This window comes from Meles meles, chromosome 18, assembly GCF_922984935.1.
Source record: "Meles meles chromosome 18, mMelMel3.1 paternal haplotype, whole genome shotgun sequence".
Lineage (NCBI taxonomy): Eukaryota > Metazoa > Chordata > Mammalia > Carnivora > Mustelidae > Meles > Meles meles.
Genome location: NC_060083.1, coordinates 42,579,019 through 42,598,286, shown reverse-complemented (window position 1 = coordinate 42,598,286; position 19,268 = coordinate 42,579,019). Strand labels below are relative to the sequence as shown.

At 41.1% G+C, this 19,268-nt stretch overlaps 1 protein-coding gene across 3 annotated transcripts in view; it reads right to left on the bottom strand.

Moving 5' to 3' along the window:
* WIPF2 (WAS/WASL interacting protein family member 2) overlaps positions 1-19,268 on the bottom strand; it is a 49,226-nt gene that overhangs the window by 16,091 nt on the left and 13,867 nt on the right. For 2 of the 3 annotated variants that reach the window (XM_045985127.1, XM_045985129.1), the window contains exons 2-3: positions 7,754-7,885; positions 507-639 (exon numbers count right to left, since the gene is read on the bottom strand). In XM_045985127.1, coding sequence (XP_045841083.1) covers positions 507-639; positions 7,754-7,816 — 196 coding nt within the window. In that variant the 5' untranslated portion in view covers positions 7,817-7,885. Of the gene's footprint in view, positions 1-506; positions 640-7,753; positions 7,886-12,769; positions 12,908-19,268 lie in introns of those variants that run through there. The other variant, XM_045985128.1, reaches the window with a different exon arrangement.

The following is a 19,268-nucleotide window of genomic DNA, read 5'->3' as shown; positions in this document are numbered from 1 at the left end:
GAGATGAAACCCTTCATTGTGATGAAACAGAAAAAAACAAAAGCAACAAGAAGCCACACTTCCCTTATTTAGAAAATGCAAAGAGAAAACCAGGATCAAGACACCTTCATCAGAGTTCTCTGGGCTCTCCTCTCCAAAACCCAGATGGTAACGGGGCCAGGGACTTATGGATCCAGGTATGAGCAAACTCTCCAGAGGCCTAACAGAATGGACACTTGTGCAATTATAAAATCTTCACTAGCTTCAGCTTAGAGGTTTAGTAACATGATGGTCTCCTCAGAGAACAGCCAAGATGTGCTCTAATGAGAATACTAGTTACAGCAGGAGTTGGGAATCTTCCCCCAGAGAATACATCCCAAAGGTCAAAAAGAAACCTCTAAGGTATTCAAAGAAAACTTTCCTAAAGACAAAATTTTCCCATTCAAGGCCCAACAATAAAAATGACAGGCCAGCCAAGTCTCCAAGTCAGTCCTGGTGGCTCACTAGAAAATGAAGGTTAGACTCACTCTCGAGGATGGGAGCACTCCGATCATTAATGTTGGTCACTTTCTTCAGCTTGGTCCCTTTGCAGATGTCCTGTAAAAGGGCACCTCGATTCCGCTCTTCATCTCTACTCAGCTTGGGCTGCTCTGTGTTTGCCTAGAGGAAGAGGGGAGAAGGTAACTATTCATCTTAAATAGTTCCCTTTACCAGGAGCTTGGATTAATACCTTAAACCAAGCTGGATTTCATTAATGCCCCTCTAACCTAATCAGATCCTGCACCAAGCATCAGTACCAATGTGTGCTCTCATTCTTCTTTGTCCTTCTTTGGTTGTGCCTTCTGTGAAGGATGCAGGTCCCTCTCCTAGCCCGCAGCTTCTGAAAGGAGCACCTGGGTGGCTCAGTCAGTTAAAGGTCCAACTCTTTTTTTTTTTTTTTTTTAAGGTCCAACTCTTGATTTCAACTCAGATCATGATCTTGGGGTCATGAGATCAAGCCCTACATCAGGCCCTGGGTGTGGAGCCTGCTTGGGATTTTCTCTCTCCCTCCCCACACTCCCCACCCACCCATCCCCACTCTCTTTAAAAAAAAAGGGGGGGGCCTTAACTAATAGTTACTGAGTACCTGTGTGCTGGGCTTCTGTGTTAGAAGCTTTACATGTATGAAGGCAAACACTGACTGAGTCCCTACTAGGCCTCAGGCTAAGCATATTACTTCCATTATCTTATTTAAATCTTGAAACATTTTTATGAAAGAGGTTATTATTATCATTTCCCATTTGGAAAGTGCGAAGAGTTGAACAGCGTCCTGAGGCCATGCACCCAGTAAATAGTAAAGCAAGGATTCCAACCCAGATAGTTGACTCTAAAATGCCTACCTTATTTCAACTAACAGACCTCATTGCTTCCCTGTTACTCTATCTCCTGAACAATGTTACAAAGTAGACCATATTGGGACACCTGAGTGGCTCAGTGGCTTAGATGTCCGAGTCCTGGTTTCAGCTCAGGTCATGATCTCGGGATCGTGAGATCAAGCCCCGTGGCATGCTCCACACTCAGTGTGGAGTCTGCTTGTCCCTCTTCCTCTGCGCCTCCTCCTGCTTGCATGCACAAACTCTCTCTCTCAAATAAATAAGTAAATAAAAATATTTTTTAAATAAAGTAAAATAAAAGAAAACAACCCATATTATCCTCATTCCAAAGATGAGGAAATGAAGGTTTAGAAAACTTAATGTCACACGATTAGTAAATGCAGAGCTGTTCTGACCATGTCAAAGCCCATGCCTTTCCCACTTACCCTATGGTCTCTCCAACATCATATTTCTTTTTGAGTTCTTCACCCTCCACCTACCTCTTAAATGCCATTTCAGAATCCTATCCTCAGTCTCCATCTAAATCTCCCTGAGCAAGCTCAACCAGTCACAGGGTTTGAATACCGCTGAAAAACCCAAGTATCTCCAATCTTTACATCTCGTCACCACTCCTGGCCCTGGGTTTCACACCCCTATGTGCCAATGTCTACAGGACAACTCAAAGGGAATATCCCACGTGTACTGAAAATTTAACACATCATACCACGTACCTTACACAATTTTTAAATGTAGAGGTTTTTAAATTAACCACACAGTGGAATTTTTTGGAAACCATTAAAAAATGATCTTAAAATCCATCTGGAAGATTAAGTATAGTAAAAAAACTAAGAGGATGGAACTAGTACCACCAAAAGCAAGGACCAACTACAACAGGAGCACAGGGACAGCTAGATAAATGGAACAAAACACAAAGTTCATAAACAAACCTACATCTATATAAAAAATAATAAAAGTGAGGGTGCTTGGGTGGTTCAGTCAGTGAAGCATCTGCCTTTGCCTCAGGTCATGATCCCGGGGTTCTGGGATCGAGGCCTGTGTGAGGCTCCCTGCTCAAAAGGAATCTGCTTCTCCCTCTCCCTCCGACCCTCCCCTCTGCCTATGTTGTCACTAGTTCTCTCTCTCCCTTTCTAATGAATAAATTAAAAAATCTTAAAAAGAAGAGAAAGAAATAATAAAAGTATCTTAGCAGTGCAGAAAGCACAGATCATTACATATAAGCTACTAATAACAACTGGCTAAGTGTTGAGAAAAAACAAGTTAAATCCCTGCCTTATCGCTTACTCTCAAATTCTAGTTGAGTTATAAAATGTAACCGTTAAAAAAAAAAGCAGGTAGGGGAAGGACATGACAACTAAAAGACAGGGAAAGACAAGAAGACTTGTTTATTATAAGTTATTTATTTAGGAATATAATAAGCAGATGACAGACTAGAAGAAAAAAATCATCTGGCACACAAAGGCAGTGTCCTAACTCTATACAGCATTAACATAAAGATGACTTATAAATCTATAGGATAATAACCAAAGGATATAAACACTGTGTAAAAGAAATCCTCGGGGCGCCTGGGTGGCTCAGTGGGTTAAAGTCTCTGCCTTCAGCTCAGTCATGATCCCAGGGTCCTGGGATCGAGCCCCGCATCGGGCTCTCTCCTCTGCGGGGAGCCTGCTTTCCCTTCTCTGTTTCTCTCTGCCTGCCTCTCTGCCTACTTGTGATCTCTGTCTGTCAAATAAATAAAAAATAAAATCTTAAAAAAAAAAAAAAAATCCTCAAGCCAGCAAATATGGAAAAAAAAATTTAAATGCAGGCTAAAACACAGTATCATTATTTACCAATGAAACTGGCTAAAGTTAGAATTGTAACAGGAGAGTGCTTAGCTTCATGAAGGCAGGGTCCACTGATAGTTGTATGCTGCCTAGCACACAGGGGATACTCAAAAAAATGTGTAGAATACATAACTGTCTTATGGTGGTCATAAGGATTCAGGGGAACAGGTACTCTTTTGTATTATCCAGAGGAAGGTAAATTAGTATGATCTTTCCAGAAAGAAGTTTATGTATCAAACACCCTTTTCCTCCTTCCACTTTTTCTTTTTCTTTTGCGAGAGACCCCGGGGAGGGCCAAAAGGATAGTGAGAGAAGGTATCTTAAGCAGGCTCCACACCAAATGCAGAGCCCGACACGGGGCTGGATCTCACCACCCTGAGATCATGACCTGAGCTGAAACCAAGAGATGGACGCTTAACTAACTGACTGATCCACCCAAGCGTCCCTTGTATCAAACTTTAAAAAGTCTACACAAGAATTCTATCTAGGAATTAACTTTAAGAAAACAACTAGAGAAGTACACAAAGATGTCATTAATAGCATAAAACTATCTAAAAATAATATAAAAGTGCAATCAAAAGGAATACTGATGACACAAGCACAGAAGGGAATGCCAGTTAAGCTCTTAAAGATGGGCAAGTTAAGTGTCTTTAGATAGCAAATGTTTGACACAATCAAGTAAAAAATATTACAAAACAAAACATTTAACAAGATTAAAGCAGAACCTATCTCACAGGGTAGTTTTGAAAATTAAATGAAACGACACTTTTGAAGAACTTAGCACAGTGCCTGGTGCTCAATAAGCAGCAGTTGAACTGAAAGAAAAAAAGGTACATACATACCAAATGTTTCCAGAAGGGTATATGCTAATATCAACAAAAGTTAATTTGGGGTAATAATTCTTTTTTTAAGATTTTACTTATTTGACACAGAGAGAGATAGCAAGAGAGGAAACACAAGCAGGGGAAGTGGGAGAGGGAGAAGCAGTCCTCCTGCCGAGCAGGGAGCCTGATGCGGGGCTCGATCCCAGGACCCTGGGGTCATGACCTGAGCTGAAGACAGATGCTTAACGACTGAGCCACCCACCCAAGCACCCCTTGAGTAGTAATTCTTTATATTTATTTGAATTTTCTAGTTTTCCTATAATAAATATGTATAACATAAAATGTTAACAAAGATTAGTTATTAATGGCTTAATATTTTCTATTTTTATTGGCATTCTCTAATTTTTGCCACATTTTTAGTACAGTAAAAAAAAATTTTAATATCACTAACCATTTAATGATGTAAGAAGCCATTCACGATGTATTAATGACTAAGAGCACATTAGAACTCATAACATACATAGCAGCACTGGCGGTGGGGGGGAGGGGGAGAAAAAAAATCAGTAGGTACGGGCACCTGGGTGGCTCAGTGGGTTAAGCCTCTGCCTTCAGCTCAGGTCATGATCTCAGGGTCCTGGGATTGAGCCCCGCATCGGGCTCTCTGCTCAGCGGGGAGCCTGCTTCCTCTTCTCTCTCTTCCTGCCTATATGCCTACTTGTGATCTCTGTCAAATAAATAAATAAAATCTTTAAAAAAAAAAATCAGTAGGTACATATAGCACAGCCTCCTTTTTATAAAAAGTAGGAGGTAAAAGGAAGGAAGGAAGGAGGGGCGCTTGGGTGGCTCCGTCGTTAAGTGTCTGCCTTCAGCTCAGGTCATGGTCTCAGGGTCCTGGGATGGAGTCCTGCATCAGGCTCCCTGCTTGGCCAGAAGCCTGCTTCTCCCTCTCCCACTCCCCCTTGCTGTTCCTTCTCTTGCTGTGTCTCTGTCGAATAAATATATGTGCTGCCGAAGCAAGCACTCTGTTAAACAAATAAAATAAATAAATAAAGTAAATAAAACCTTTAAAAAAAAAAAAGGAAGAAGGGAGGAGAAGGATATACACAAAACTATTATGAAAGGCTGGATTACAGATAATTGCTCCTTTATGCTTACCCACAGTGCATAAAGCTCTTTTTTTTTTTTTTTTAAAGTAAATTCTATGCCCACTGTGGACTCAAACTCACAACTTTGAGATCAAGAGTCCCATGCTCTACAGAATGAGCCAGACAGGTGCCCCAACCATAGTTCATAAATTTCTTGAATATATTACTTTTGCAAAGAGAAAATTATTAAAACATTACTCAACATCTCTAAAACTGAGTTCACATCCTCCTCCACAAACCTCGCTTTGTAAATGGCACCATCATTCAATCTCCCAAACTACAGTTGTTCCAACCTCCTTCCTCTTCCTTGCATCAGTCACCAACTCTGTAAGATTTTACTTTCTAAGTGTCTCTTGTAGACATCTCTTCCATCCTCACGGCTTTAGTGCAAACTCTCAGATTTTCAACTGTAACAGGCTTCTATCTGCGAGTCTTGACTTCCCTGCATCCAGCCTCAACCCCAAACCACTGTTCACACTGTGAAGGATGACCTTTCTGATACACATCCTGTCAGGTGACTCCTGCTGCTGAAAATACACTACCTCCCCATCGCTGTCTGGAGGAAAAGCCAAAACCCTCAGCCTTTGCCTCTGGCTTCATCTCCCACCAGGTCCCTCAAGCAATGATCCAATCCTGGGTATGCTTTCCCACAAATCAGCACCCTTTCATTCTACTTCCTCAATACCAAGTGCCTGCCCTCCCTCTTCTCCTTCTTGCTAAACACTACTCATAGTTTAAAACTCTGCTCAAGTATTGCTTCACAGCTCCAAGACTTCTCTGACTGCCTCCACTCCCTCCAGACAGTACTGAGGCATGCTTCTTTGTGACCTCATTTATCTCTGCATAGCATGGAATTTCCCTGTTGACTTGTCTATCTCGCCCATTGTGCTGAAAGTCTTTGAAGGCCAAAACTGTCTCATTTCTGGGCAATGATATCACAGATTATTTTTATTTGCTTCTTTTTCTTATCTGCATGTTTTACCTCTCTTTCTTTTAATTATATAAATAAAGCTTGTTGGGAAAGACTCAAGAAATATAGAAGTTTAGAGTAAAATTATCTGGATTTTCTAAGTTATATGCCTAATCAAGTCTCTGATACTCAGTAAGCCCCAACAAAAGGCTACTGAGTAAATGACTAAGAAAGCATGATGCAGGGCATCATCAGAAGAGATCCACGGATATATTTTGGGTCCTTGAATCCCACTATAACCAAAGCAGCTCTGCTTTTATCTACTGCACTTATTGGGCTTCCATATAAAATTTCATCCAGAAAGGGGGTTCATATATATCCTCAAACAAAATGTCTAAAAACAGGAACTTACAGAAAAAAAACAAGTTGGCAGACCTGAAGTTCTAAAATAAATTAGCTAGGCAAGTCGCTTTTCCTCTTTAAGGCAGTACTTCTCATCTGTTAAATAACAATCCCCCCCAAGGTATTCATTCCCTAAAGTTCCTTTCACTTCTAAATTTTACAAAACTGAATAAAGCAGGAACATCTGGTTGGTTCAGTCAGTAAAGCATGCAACTCTTGATCTCGGGGTGTGAGTACAAGCCCCACTTGGGTGTAGAGACTACTTAAAAATAAAGCTTAAGGGACATCTGGGTGGCTCAGTCGTTAAGCATCTGCCTTCGGCTCAGGTCATGATCCCAGGGATTGAGTCCTGCATTGGGCTCCTTGCTCAGAGGGGAGCTTGCTTCTCCCTCTCCCACTCCCCCTCTTTGTGTTCCTTCTCTCGCTGTCTCTCTGTCAAATAAGTAAACAAAATCTTTAAAAACAAACAAACAAATAAAATCTAAAGGGGTCCCTGGGTGGCTCAGTCATTTAATTGCCCAGCTCGATTTTGTCTCAGGGTCACAAGACCGAGCCCTGTGTCGGGCTCTGTGTTCACAGCATTGTCTGCTTAAGATTCTCTGTCTCCATCTGCCCCTCTCCCTACTCTCTCTCTCAAAACAAATAAATAAAATCTTAAATAAATAAATAAATAAAAATAAAATGAAGTAAAATCTTTTAAAAGAAGGAAAAAAAGAGAGAGAGAGAGAGAGAGAGAAAGCACCCAGGTTGCTTCTTTCTCATGTGACACCAGATATCACAATCCACATATAGTAAAAGTGGTTGTCTCCTTGGTTCAGAAGCCACACTGCTTTTCCCTCCCATTATTAAACCTTTAAGTCTTCTTAATAGTATTTTCCAGAAACTCCTTTTTTTTTGATGGGCTGGTAGACTTCACAGACTTGGCTTTAGGATGAACTGGTTTGGAGGAGAAGAGGAGGAGATGAAATAGTAGCAAGAAACAACCACTAGGATTTGCCGTCCCTTTCCTCAATGATGCCAGAGAAATGCTGTACTGACCTTTAAAGAACAAACAGTTTTAGGGGCAAATGACTAGTTCCTACTCTGATGTGACCTGACCAAATCTCCATTTAGACTGAACCAGACCAAGAAAATAAGATAAGCCATTAAAGTCCCAAGAGGACCTCTCAGAAATCAGAACTAGTTAATGAAGAGAGACTTTACTCAGTCTCTGTTTCTACAGTACAGTATGTCTTACACCAGGAAGCCCTATGTATCCGTTAAGGTTTTGAGATACCCAGGTGCAAAGACTACCTACCTGATTAAAAGTGGGAGGTGGAGGAGGACCAGGGGGCGGTGGAGGGGGTGGAGGAATTGGCATCCTTGCCCAGCTCGCAGTTGGCACTGCTTTCTCTCCGTTTTACTTTGCAGCTTTAGGTCACTCATATACCTGCAAATGAAATGGAAATTCAATGAGAACTCTGCCATCAGAGACAACCAGGAGAATTAGAAGACTGGGCATGACACGAAGGAGAAACTCATCCCCTAGTTCCTCTGTGATAGTAGTACAGGGCTTGGTGAACTTTTTTTGTAAATGGCCAGATACTAAATATCAATACTGGGGCACCAGAGGGGCTCAGTCTGACTCTGGATTTGGGCTCAGGTCATGAACTCAGGGTTGTGAGATCGAGCCCCACATCAGGCTCTGTGCTGGGTGTGGAGCCTGCTTAAGGTTCTCTCTCTCCCTCTGCCCCCTCCCTCCCCCCTAAAAAAATTAATATTTTAGGCTTTACAGGCCACATACAGTCTCTGTCACATTTTATTCTTTGATTTGTTTTGACATTTTTAAAATAATAAGCTTTATTTTTGAAAGTAGTTTCAGGTTCACAGCAAAACTTAGCAGAAAAGTACAAAAGAGGGCACCTGGGTGGCTCAGTAGGTTAAGCTTCTGCCTTTGGCTCAGGTCATGATCTCAGGGTCTTGGATCAAGTCCCGCATTGGGCTCTCTGCTCAGTGGGGAGCCTGCTTCCCCACACCTGCTTCTCTCTCTCTCTGCCTGCCTTTCTGCCTACTTGTGATCTCTCTCTGCCAAATAAATAAATAAAATCTTAAAAAAAAAAAAGAAAAGTACAAAAGAGTACCCATATGTACTCCTGTTGCCCCTCCACACACATATACACAGCTTCTCCCAATATCTACATTCTGGGGTTGGACATTTGATACAATCACTACCTCATTACCACCCAAAGTCCATAGTTTACATTAGGGCTTACTCTTGCCAACCTCTATTTTGTATGTTTGGAAAATGTATAATGACAACTACATATTGTAGCATCATACAGAATAGTTTCACTGCCCTAAAATATCTATGCTCTGCCTATTTATCCCTCCTTTCCCCGCTGATCCTTTTTACTGTCCCCAGAGTTTCCTCTTTTCCAGAATGTTGCATAGTTGGAATCATGTAATATGCAGCCTTTTCCAGATTGGTTTCTTTTAATGAGTAGTACAGGTTTAAGTTTCCTCCATGCCTTTTCGTGGCTTGATAGCTTTCTTTTTAGTGCTGAATAATATTCCATTGTCTAGAGGTACAACAGTTTATTTATCCATTCACCTACTGAAGGACATCTTGGTTGCTTCCAAGTTTTAACAATTATGAATAATGCTGTTAAAAATACTCCTTTGCAGGTTTTTGTGGGAACATAAATTTTGGCTCATCTGAGTAAGTACCATTGATTGTGACTGCCAGATCCTATGGTAAGAGTTACAATGTATAATAAGCTGCCAAACTGTCTTCCAAGTGGTTGTAAGGTTTTTGCATTCTCACCCAATGAAGGAGAGTTCCTGCTGCTGCACACCCTTGCCAGCATTTGGTGTTGTCACTGTTGCAGATTTTGACCATTCTAATAGGTCTGTAGTAGTGCAATCTCACTGTTTTAATCTTTCAATTCTCCGATGACATATGAGGTTGAACTTCTTTTCATATGCTTACTTCCCATCTGTATATTTTCTTCAGTGAGGTGTCTGTTTAGGTCTTTTGCAGTTTTCAATATGATTGTTTTCTTATTGCTGAGTTTTAAGAATTCTTTGTCTGTTTTGGATAACAATCCTTTATCAGCTGTGTCTTTTGCAAATATCTTCTCCTACTGCATGGCTCTTCTTCTCATTCTCTGGATTTTTACATTTTAAAAATGTAAAACCATTCATAATTCATGGGCATTATAAAAACAAACCATGGACCAGATCTGACTCATGGGCCATAGTTTGCTGACTCCCAGTATAGTCACATCCTTGGAATCTGATCAGAGCATAAATACCATGTGAGAATTTAGCTACTTATCAGGCCACAAAAAACAAACAAACAAACAAACAAAAAAAACAAAAAAACTATAGCTGTCCTCCTGTTACAGTCTGTAAGTGATCCTCACTTTACAAATGAGACTAAAACCAGGGAACTCTCTTGCCCTAAGACATTAAAGTTGGGGGCAAAAATAAAACTAAATGTCAAGAACAATAATTCACCCAAAAAGCTATTCCAAGGGAATCCCACTTCTTGACACCCCCTCAAAAAATCAAAGCCAAAATAACATTATCACTGGGAGTGCAACTTACAGATGACAAGAAAGGTTCAAGACAGGGTAATCAACTTCACAAATTAATCCAGGGAAGAACTGCTTCCAAGCAAGGTGATTAATGAGATTAGGACACAGGAAATCTCACAGGCAGCCCCTAGCACAGTGGAAAGACCATGTGTACCAAGCCAAGCCTAAAAGCATCGCAATCCACTGAGGAAGTCTGGTTTTGAACTCTGCACAGGTGATCAAAATTTCCGTGAATAAAGGAGTACCCACTTAAACATTTCCCTCAATGCTCCCAAAACCATTTAAACACCTTCTCAACAATGAACGGAAAGGGCAAATATTCCAAAGGTTCTAAAAACCAAGAACCTTTAGAAGCAGGCAGAATTTGATCAGAAACACAACTGTGAGGCCTTCACAATCCCAACCCTTCCAATAATACCACTATAAGCTGGGTGCCCAACAGCGCTTTTTGCTCCAATCACAAAGAACTGGACAATAGACTTCGGACAACTAGACTTTGGCTAGATGGTTCCCATGGGGAATTATGTCTGAACTCACTTCACAAATTGAGCAGCTGACCATCCTTTAAGGGAAATACCTCCCGATGTCTGGTTTCAAAGCTAAGTCTAGTTTTTCTTTGCCAGGGATCTCACATACTAGACTTTAAAAACTGATCAAAATAGGAGCATCTGGGTGGCTCAGTCAGTTAAGTGTCTGCCTTTGACTCAGGTCATGATCTCAGGGTCCTGGGATAGAGCCATGCTTCTCCCTCTCCTGTGGCTGCTTCTCCCACCTCATGGTCCTTCTCTCTCTCAAATAAATAAAATCTTAAGAAATAAAAAAAAACTGACCAAAATAGTAAATCTTCATGATCGATCTCTAATGGAGGAGCATGCAAATTTTAAATAAAAGGAAGATATAGAGAAAAATAAAAAACTTTCTTCTGTTTGAATTCTCTGGGTTCATTCTGACAGTTACACCGAGGCATCTTTTTAAAAAGCTAAGAGAGGGGCACTTGGGTAGCTCAGTCGTTCAAGCATTTGACTTCAGCTCAGGTCATGATCTCAGGGTCGGGTTCCATGCTCAGCAGGCAATCTGCTTAACCCTTTCCCTCTCCCCCTTCTCTACCTCTTGTGTGCTCTTTAAATCTTTAAAAGTAAATAAATAATTAATTAAAAACTAGCAGAAAACAATAGGAAAAATAATCGTCTATCCAGAAACAAACATTTTCAACTAATTCCAGTCTCCTCAGTTCCTGTCTTTTCTGAGTTTCCAGTTCTCCCTACCTTTGCCATTGCCAGGACTGAAACTATTTCCAAGAATGACTAGGAAAAGAGATTCAGTTAAGTCCCTAATTCTTTTCATATCCATGGGTGATCCAACCTATATGCTACAAAGTAAGAAATCACTTAGAGGAACAACCTTATGCCTAACAGTGAGCGCTGTTAATAAGGCAAAACAGCAATTCTCTAGCAAGGCAAATCTTTTTTTTTAAAGCAATCCACTGGAAAGTCCACTAATATATTACACAGTTACAGATGCCTTCTTAAAGTAGGCTCAATTCAAACTCTAATTTCAAAACAGATGCACTAAAACAAACAAAAAACACAAAAACACACCATTAACGGACAGGCTTTCATGCTAACAACCAGCAGTGCTTCTCAACCTTTTTTCTGCCTCCACAAAGGCTGCATGAGTGACATGCTCCTATTGGTGACACTGTGTATACAATGATACACTATGGTAGAGGATCACTGCTTCCCATTTTACAGGCAAGGACACTAAAGCTCCAGAAGTGGGTGCAACTGCTGTGTGCACACTAGAGAAGAGAATGATCTAAGGGCAACCGCCCAAGATTATTCTGGAGTAAACGCAGAATTAGGACTCAACTCTAGATCTTCTGATCCCCTGCTATTTCACTAATCACCACAAAAAAAATTTGTGATGGAAATTCGTTTGGTATAGCAATTTCCTACTATTTTCACCAAATGAAAATCCAACCCACCCCAAATTTTTATTTTATTAGTAGAATATAAACAGCTCCTTCTGTTTCCCAAGAGCAGCCCAACTTCAGTAAATTTACATTAATACAACATTCCTTCTGCTGCAAATCCCCAAAAGCTTTATTCAAACCAATTTAATATTGATACAAACACTAATCCAAAGCAGAGGGTCTGCTTTGAAAACTACTTTTAGTTAAAAACAAGCAAACCAAAACACTCATAAAGTTTTATAAAAGAATGACAATTTTTTTTAAAGTAGGTTCCATGGCCAGCATGGAGCCCAATGCAGGGCTTGACCTCACAACGCTGAGATCAAGACCTGAGCTGAGATCAAGAGTCGGACACATAACCAACTGAGCCACCCAGGTACCCCACAGAATGACAAATTTTGTGACCGACTACTTTTTTTTTTTTTATTTGACAGAGAGAGAGATCACAAGTAGGCAGAGAGGCAGGCAGAGAGAGAGGAGGAAGCAGGCTCCCTGCGGAGCAGAGAGCCCGATGCGGGGCTCGATCCCAGGACCCTGAGATCATGACCTGAGCCGAAGGCAGCGGCTTAATCCACTGAGCCACCCAGGCGCCCCTGTGACCGACTACTTTTAATCAAAGGACAAATTCAGGCTTTCAGGAAGCACTGTGTACTGCAATTTTTAAAAAGTAACATTTCTGAGATTAAACCTAAGAAGAAAGAAAAGGGTTCTTTACAGAATTTTAAGTCTTTCGTTTTTGATCTTTTAAATTAGAACTACAAACCTCACCATCTGTGTTCTTCAGAGACCTTGATTTTCAGAAATATTGTGAGGCTGCCTCCAGCTCAGCAACACACCAATTCTCATTCCCCTCTTAAGCCCTTCTATCTTAGAAACCATGATGGATTAAGCTTTTCACATCCTCAGGAGTCAGTTTCTTTGAAAGCAAGATCAGAGAGCATTATTTCATATCTTCCTAATGTCAAATTTATCACAGAATTCAGAGATGTCTTCATAAAACTCAAGCAATGCACTTTCAAAAAGCACTCTCTTCTATTCCTCAAAAGACAAAACCTATTTTTCTATACAATTTCCCAACATTTCATTCCAGATATGTATTCCTACATTTTAAGAACAGGAGACTTCCCAAGTACAAAGATGTTGACCTTTCACATTTGATAAATGAAGAATCCAATTTAGTTGTTACTTTTCTCATGTATTTAAAATTATCTCAAAAGTATTCTAGTTACCACTACCATTTGGGGCCTTTATTCAAATGGCATTCTGCTATTATAAAACTCAAGTTTCAATTGCAAGTTATTTTTAAAAGAAAAAAAATTTTAAATTCTAAATCTAAATGCTATCTACTTTCATGCTAAGAGACATTAGGTAACAGCACTTTCCGTTCATCTCAACTTTGATTACCAAGTAAATTAGTTTTTGTATTGAAGTACCCAATAAAATCCTATAGGGGAGAAAAAAAACTGACCTTAAAAAGCAGGCTCTCTCCCTCAACAAAGTCTCAAGGGCTTTAGTTTTACCTTACAAGAATCAGTTATATGAATATGAATCTGGGATGTCAATAAGAAAATTTTCTTTCTTTTTCTTTTCTTTTCTTTTTTTTTAAGTACTCTCTATGCCCAACATGGGGCTCAAACTCATGACCCGGAGATGAAGAGTCACATGCTCTACCGACTAAGCCAGCTAAGTTAGGTGCCCCCTTCTCTTTCTTTTTCTTTCCTTTTTCTCCCCACCCCCCCCTAAGATTTTATTTATTTATTTTAGAGAGGGAGAAAGAGCAAGCATGAATGGAGGAGGAAGGGAAAGGAAGAAGCAGACTCTCTGCTGAGCAGAGAGCCTGATGTGGGGCTCAATCCCAGGATGCTGGGATCATGACCTGAGCTAAAGCTAGATGCTTAACTGACTGAGCCACCCAGACACCCCTCTCTCCTTTCTGAAATACATGTTCAATTCTTTTTTAATTTTTAAGATTTTAAGTAATCTCTAGACCCAACATGGGGCTCGAGCTCATAATCCCAAGATTAAGAGTCACAGGCTCCACCAACTGAGCCAGCCAGGTGCCCCCATGTTCAAGTCTTTAATATCCTATTAAACCTCTCCCCAATATAAAGAAACAGAGAAGGGGCACCTGGCTGGCTCAGTTGGTTCAACATCTGCCTTCAGGTCAGGTTGTGATTCTGGGGTCCTGGGACGGAGGCCCGCCCCAGGCTCCCTGCTCAGTGCAGAGTCTGCTTCTCCCTCTCTCTCTGCCTTCTGTTCCCCCTACTGTCTCTTTCAAATAAATAAATTTAAAGTAAAGAGAGATAGATGAAAGAGACATTTCAAGATCCTCTCTAAAAGACCAATAACTGCCTACGCTTCTCTCCAGGTAATCTAGAGAAGAGTTGTGTCTTCAAGAGGAAAGATTCTAGACATTCCCCTCAATGGAATTCTTATTCAACACTTCAAATCAAAATAAATCTAATAGTTTCAGTGACAGAACATAAATGTTTAGCAGAAATAGAAAACTAGTTGCTCTGGAACAAAGAAAATCACAGTGCAAAATGGGGTTTTTGTCTGGAGTGCTTTAATCCCAGATAGAAAGAACTTTAATACAGCCTTGCCTAATGTGGCTTCAATAATTCAGGTAGGTGGGGTGGCAAACTTTCCAAGCATAAACATTAAAACCCATTAATGAATCAAATGTTCATAACCAAACAACAAACCCTAAAAACATTCACATCAAACAAGTTCAAGGGGCGCCTTGATGGCTCAGTCATGAAGCATCTGCCTTTGGCTCAGGTCATGATCCCAGGGTCCTAGGATCAAGCCCCGCATGCGGGAGCCTGCTTCTCCCTCTCTCACTCCTCACTCTCTCACTCTCACAAGGAGGACACACTCTCACTCTCTCACTCTCACAAGGAGAACACACTCCTTGTGTTCTCTCTCTCTCTGTGTCGCTGTCAAATAAATAAGTAAAATTTTTAAAAAAAAGGAAAACTATTTCCCTGTCTCTAAACCATTAAAAACAAAACAAAACAAAAAACCAAGTTCAAAATGAGGTGTGGGGCGCCTGGGTGGCTCAGCGGGTTACAGCCTCTGCCTTCGGCTCAGGTCATGATCCCAGGGTTCTGGGATCGAGCCCCGCATCCGGCTCTCTGCTCAGCAGGGAGCCTGCTTCCCTTCCCCTCTCTCTGCCTGCCTCTCTGCCTACCTGTGATCTCTGTCTGTCAAATAAAGAAATAAAATCTTAAAAAAAAAAAAAAAAAAAAGAGGTGTGCCTGCCTCGGTGGCTTAGTTTAAGTGTCTCCCTTAGGCTCAGGTCATGATCCCAGTGTCCTGGAACTGATCCCCACATCGGGCTCCTCGCTCAGCAGGGAAGCCTGCTTCTCCCTCTGCCTACTGCTCCCCCTGCTTGTGCGTGCATGTATTCTCTCTCCAACAAATACCTAAAATCAAAAAAAAAAAAAAAAAAAAAAAAAAGAGGGAAGGAAGAAACAAGGAGGCTATGTGCTTGGTTTAGTGCTCTAAAAGTTTTTAACTTGCTGAATTCATTCATTCATGAATTTATTTATCATCCAGTGAATATTTATTGAGCACCCATCACTTAATCCACTCAATAAGCATTTTCTTAAGCACGCTCTAGGTGCCAAAGCAATGTTCTATAACAATGGTTCTAAGGGGAATGATTCTGTCTCCCACAAGACATTTGGCAATGTCTAGAGACATTTTTGATTATCATGACTACGGGGTGCTACTGGCATTTAATGAATAGAAAGCATTCTATAATGCATAGGACAGCCCCCCCACAACAAAGTATCTAGTCTCATTAATGCTGAGATTGATAAACCCAGTTCTAGAGGCTGAACAAGTTTCTACAATCTTGGGAGCTTACATTCTAATGGAAGAAATAAGGAAACAAAATCTCGCATCTCAATTACTGATAAAAAGAATGGAAAAACGGGTGCCTGGGTGGCTCAGTGGGTTAAAGCCTCTGCCTTCTGCTTGGGTCATGATCCCAGGGTCCTGGGATCGAGCCTAGCACTGGGCTCTCTGCTCGGCGGGAAGCCTGCTTCCTCCACTCCATCTCTCTCTGCCTACTTGTGATATTTCTCTGTCAAACAAATAAATAAAATCATAAAAAAAAAAAAAAGAAAGAATCATGAAGGGTGAAAGTAGGAGTACAGAGGAGTGTTCTTTTTTTTTTTTTTTAAGATTTTATTTATTTGACAGGGAGAAACAGCGAGAGAGGGAACACAAGCAGGGCCAGTGGGAGAGAAAAGCAGGCTTCCTGCTGAGCAGGGAGCCCAGTTCAGGCAGGACTTGATCCCAGGATCATGACCTGAGCCTAAGGCAGACACTTAACGACTGAGCACCCAGCCCAGCCAGGAGTGTTCTCTTAAGATAGGGTTGCAGGGAGGGGTTCTGGCTCTTCACAAAGATATCTCTCCATGAGTAAAGCAACCCCTATGAAGATCTGGGGGAAGAGCACTCCAAGAAGAATTAAAAAACAGCCAGTAAAAAGCCTGAGATGGGAACAAGCTTGACATGTCAGAGAACTAGTAAGAAAGCCAAGATAGCTAAAAACAGAGTACAGAAAAGAGTGGTAGAAGATGAACTCTGAGACCTTACAGGCCATGCTCCAAATCCCTTAAAAGTAGTATCCTTCCCCATCCAATATGCCTATACGAAAGAAGTTTAAACCCACTAACAGTTCCATGCCCAAAGTAAACAAGTTCAATCAGTTATCTCATTCATCCCACAGACTGTCATTGATCGCTTGGCTTAAGCACAGCTAGGGACCTAGATACTAACCGGAAGCCTTCCAGGTTAAAAAAATCACCTGATGATAATGTCTGCCTGCAGACCTGCCCTTCAGTTTTGCTCCTGAAAAGCAGTACAGCATGGCGAGGTAGGAGCTCATTACCACAGTAAACACAATGGCATCCAGTTCCCAAACCAAAGAACCCAACATGGGAGAAGTGCCAGGAGCTACCTAAGAGTATTCACATGCCACTTGAGGAGACTAACAAACAGCAGGAGCCAAACAGGTTCCTATAATTACGTGGGAACTGATGTCAACACAGAATTATGAACATGCCTTTATGTGTTCTAGGACAGAATATAGTGAGGATTTCCACTAAAGCATTTTAGTTTCTCTACATGAAAAGAAATAGACTATAATAACTTTCATGTTACAGATATCTCATCACCCTTCCCTCGATCCATGCAAAAAAACCTTTATATAGTTTAAAAATAATTCACAGCCCTCTTCTCTCAATGGAGAAGGTGCTACCTTCCCCCTTGAAATTCAATTCACTCAAGCCTCTGGTGAAATACATTTCTGTCATGCATAGAGATGGAATTAATTAAAACTCCAAGGTTACTCCACAAAGGGGAAAGAATCATTTTTCCAACTGCAGGCATTTTCCATCATGGAAATTCAACTATGCACCAAATTTGACTGACCCAAAACAAGTGGTTGAAAGAAAAATAAAGATACAGCTTTTCCTCCTAATGTGACACTTTCCTCTTGTCCTAGATTTGTTTAAAACCCTAGAAACAGGGCGCCTGGGTGGCTCAGTGGGTTAAGCCGCTGCCTTCGGCTCAGGTCATGATCTCAGGGTCCTGGGATCGAGTCCCGCATCGGGCTCTCTGCTCAGCAGGGAGCCTGCTTCCTCCTCTCTCCCTCTCTCTGCCTGCCTCTCTATCTACTTGTGATCTCTCTCTGTCAAATAAATAAATAAAATCTTAAAAAAAACAAAACAAAACCCTAGAAACAGGGGCGCCTGGGTGGCTTAGTTGGTTAAAGCCTCTGTCTTTGGCTCGGGTCATGATCCCAGGGTCCTGGGATAGAGCCCAGCTCATGGGATGGAGCCTCTGCTCAGCAGGGAGCCTGCTTCCTCCTTTCTCTGCCTGCCTCTCTGCCTACTTGTGATCTGTCAAATAAGTAAATAAAATCTTTTAAAAAAAGAAAAAGAAAAGAAACCTTAAAAACAAACAAAAAACCTCCTGGGTAGCTCAGTTGGTTAAGTGCCTATCTTTGGCTTGGATCATGTTCTCACCGTCCTGGGATCAAAGTCCCACACTGGGCTCCCTCTTCAGTGGGCGTCTGTTTCTCCCTCTTCCTCTGTGCTTGCTCTCTTTCTCTCTCAAGTAAATAAATAAAATCTTTAAAATAAATAAATAGGGTGCCTGGGTGGCTCAGTCAGTTAAGTGTCTGCCTTCGGCTCAGGTCATGATCCTAGCATCCTGGGATTGAGCCCTGCACTGGGCTCCCTGTTCAGCAGGGAACCTGCTTCCCCCCTCCCTCTGCTGCTTCCCCTACTTGTGCTCTCTGCCTGTCTCGGTCAAATAAATTAAAAATAAAAAACAAATAAATAAAATAAAGCCCTAAAAACATAAACTCAGAAGTCTACTTATTCACATACTACTTGATGTAGTAAATATGAGAAACCATGGGTTATTCCCAAATACCCAGGAGCCACGTCCTCACATCTAAAATGATGACAAATCAATGAGAAGTCTACTCTTATGTTCAATTAAATAACCACAGCTGCAAAGAATGGCTTCATAAAAAAGATAGCTACAGATTAACGAATGCAAAGAGCAACTGTAAATTAACTGTCTGAAAATCATCCTAAACAGAGATCAGGGAATGACCTCACCAAACATCACCGGCCCCTACTACACCCCTCAAAGCAAAGAGAAAATCCTGTTAACCTGAAAACACTAAAGTATTGGAAAGGTGGGGAAAGGTGTACAGAAACAGTCAACTGCAGTAAGTTAGTAACAGTTCAAAGGAGTGCTTCATAACATAGCCAGTAATCAATAATCTGTGAGATAGTAACACTTTAGATTTCTCACTGTTTTTGTGACTTCATTCATGAAAACTGTTTCAAAGGAATTTGCAAAAACATATTAGAGCTATTTCTATGGAGCTGTTCACCTTAGAATGGAAATCAGCTCTATGTCAGGGCCAACATGGCTTCCTCAGGCTAAATTTCAGCTGTAACAACCACAAGATTTCCAAGAACTAAGAAGTAGGATCCTACACTTGGCCTCTACAACATTATAAGACATGTACTATTTGGTTCCTGACTGCCACACAACTCACAGCAACCAAGGAGAAGCTGCGAACACCTCATTTCCAGATGCCTTACAAGAAGGGTAGTAAAAGGTACACCATTTTGCTTTTCTGGGCCTTAGGGATCCATAATACAAAAAGAAGAGAATGTGCCCTTTCATATTATGAAAGTTAAAAAGAAACTTCAAATCACACC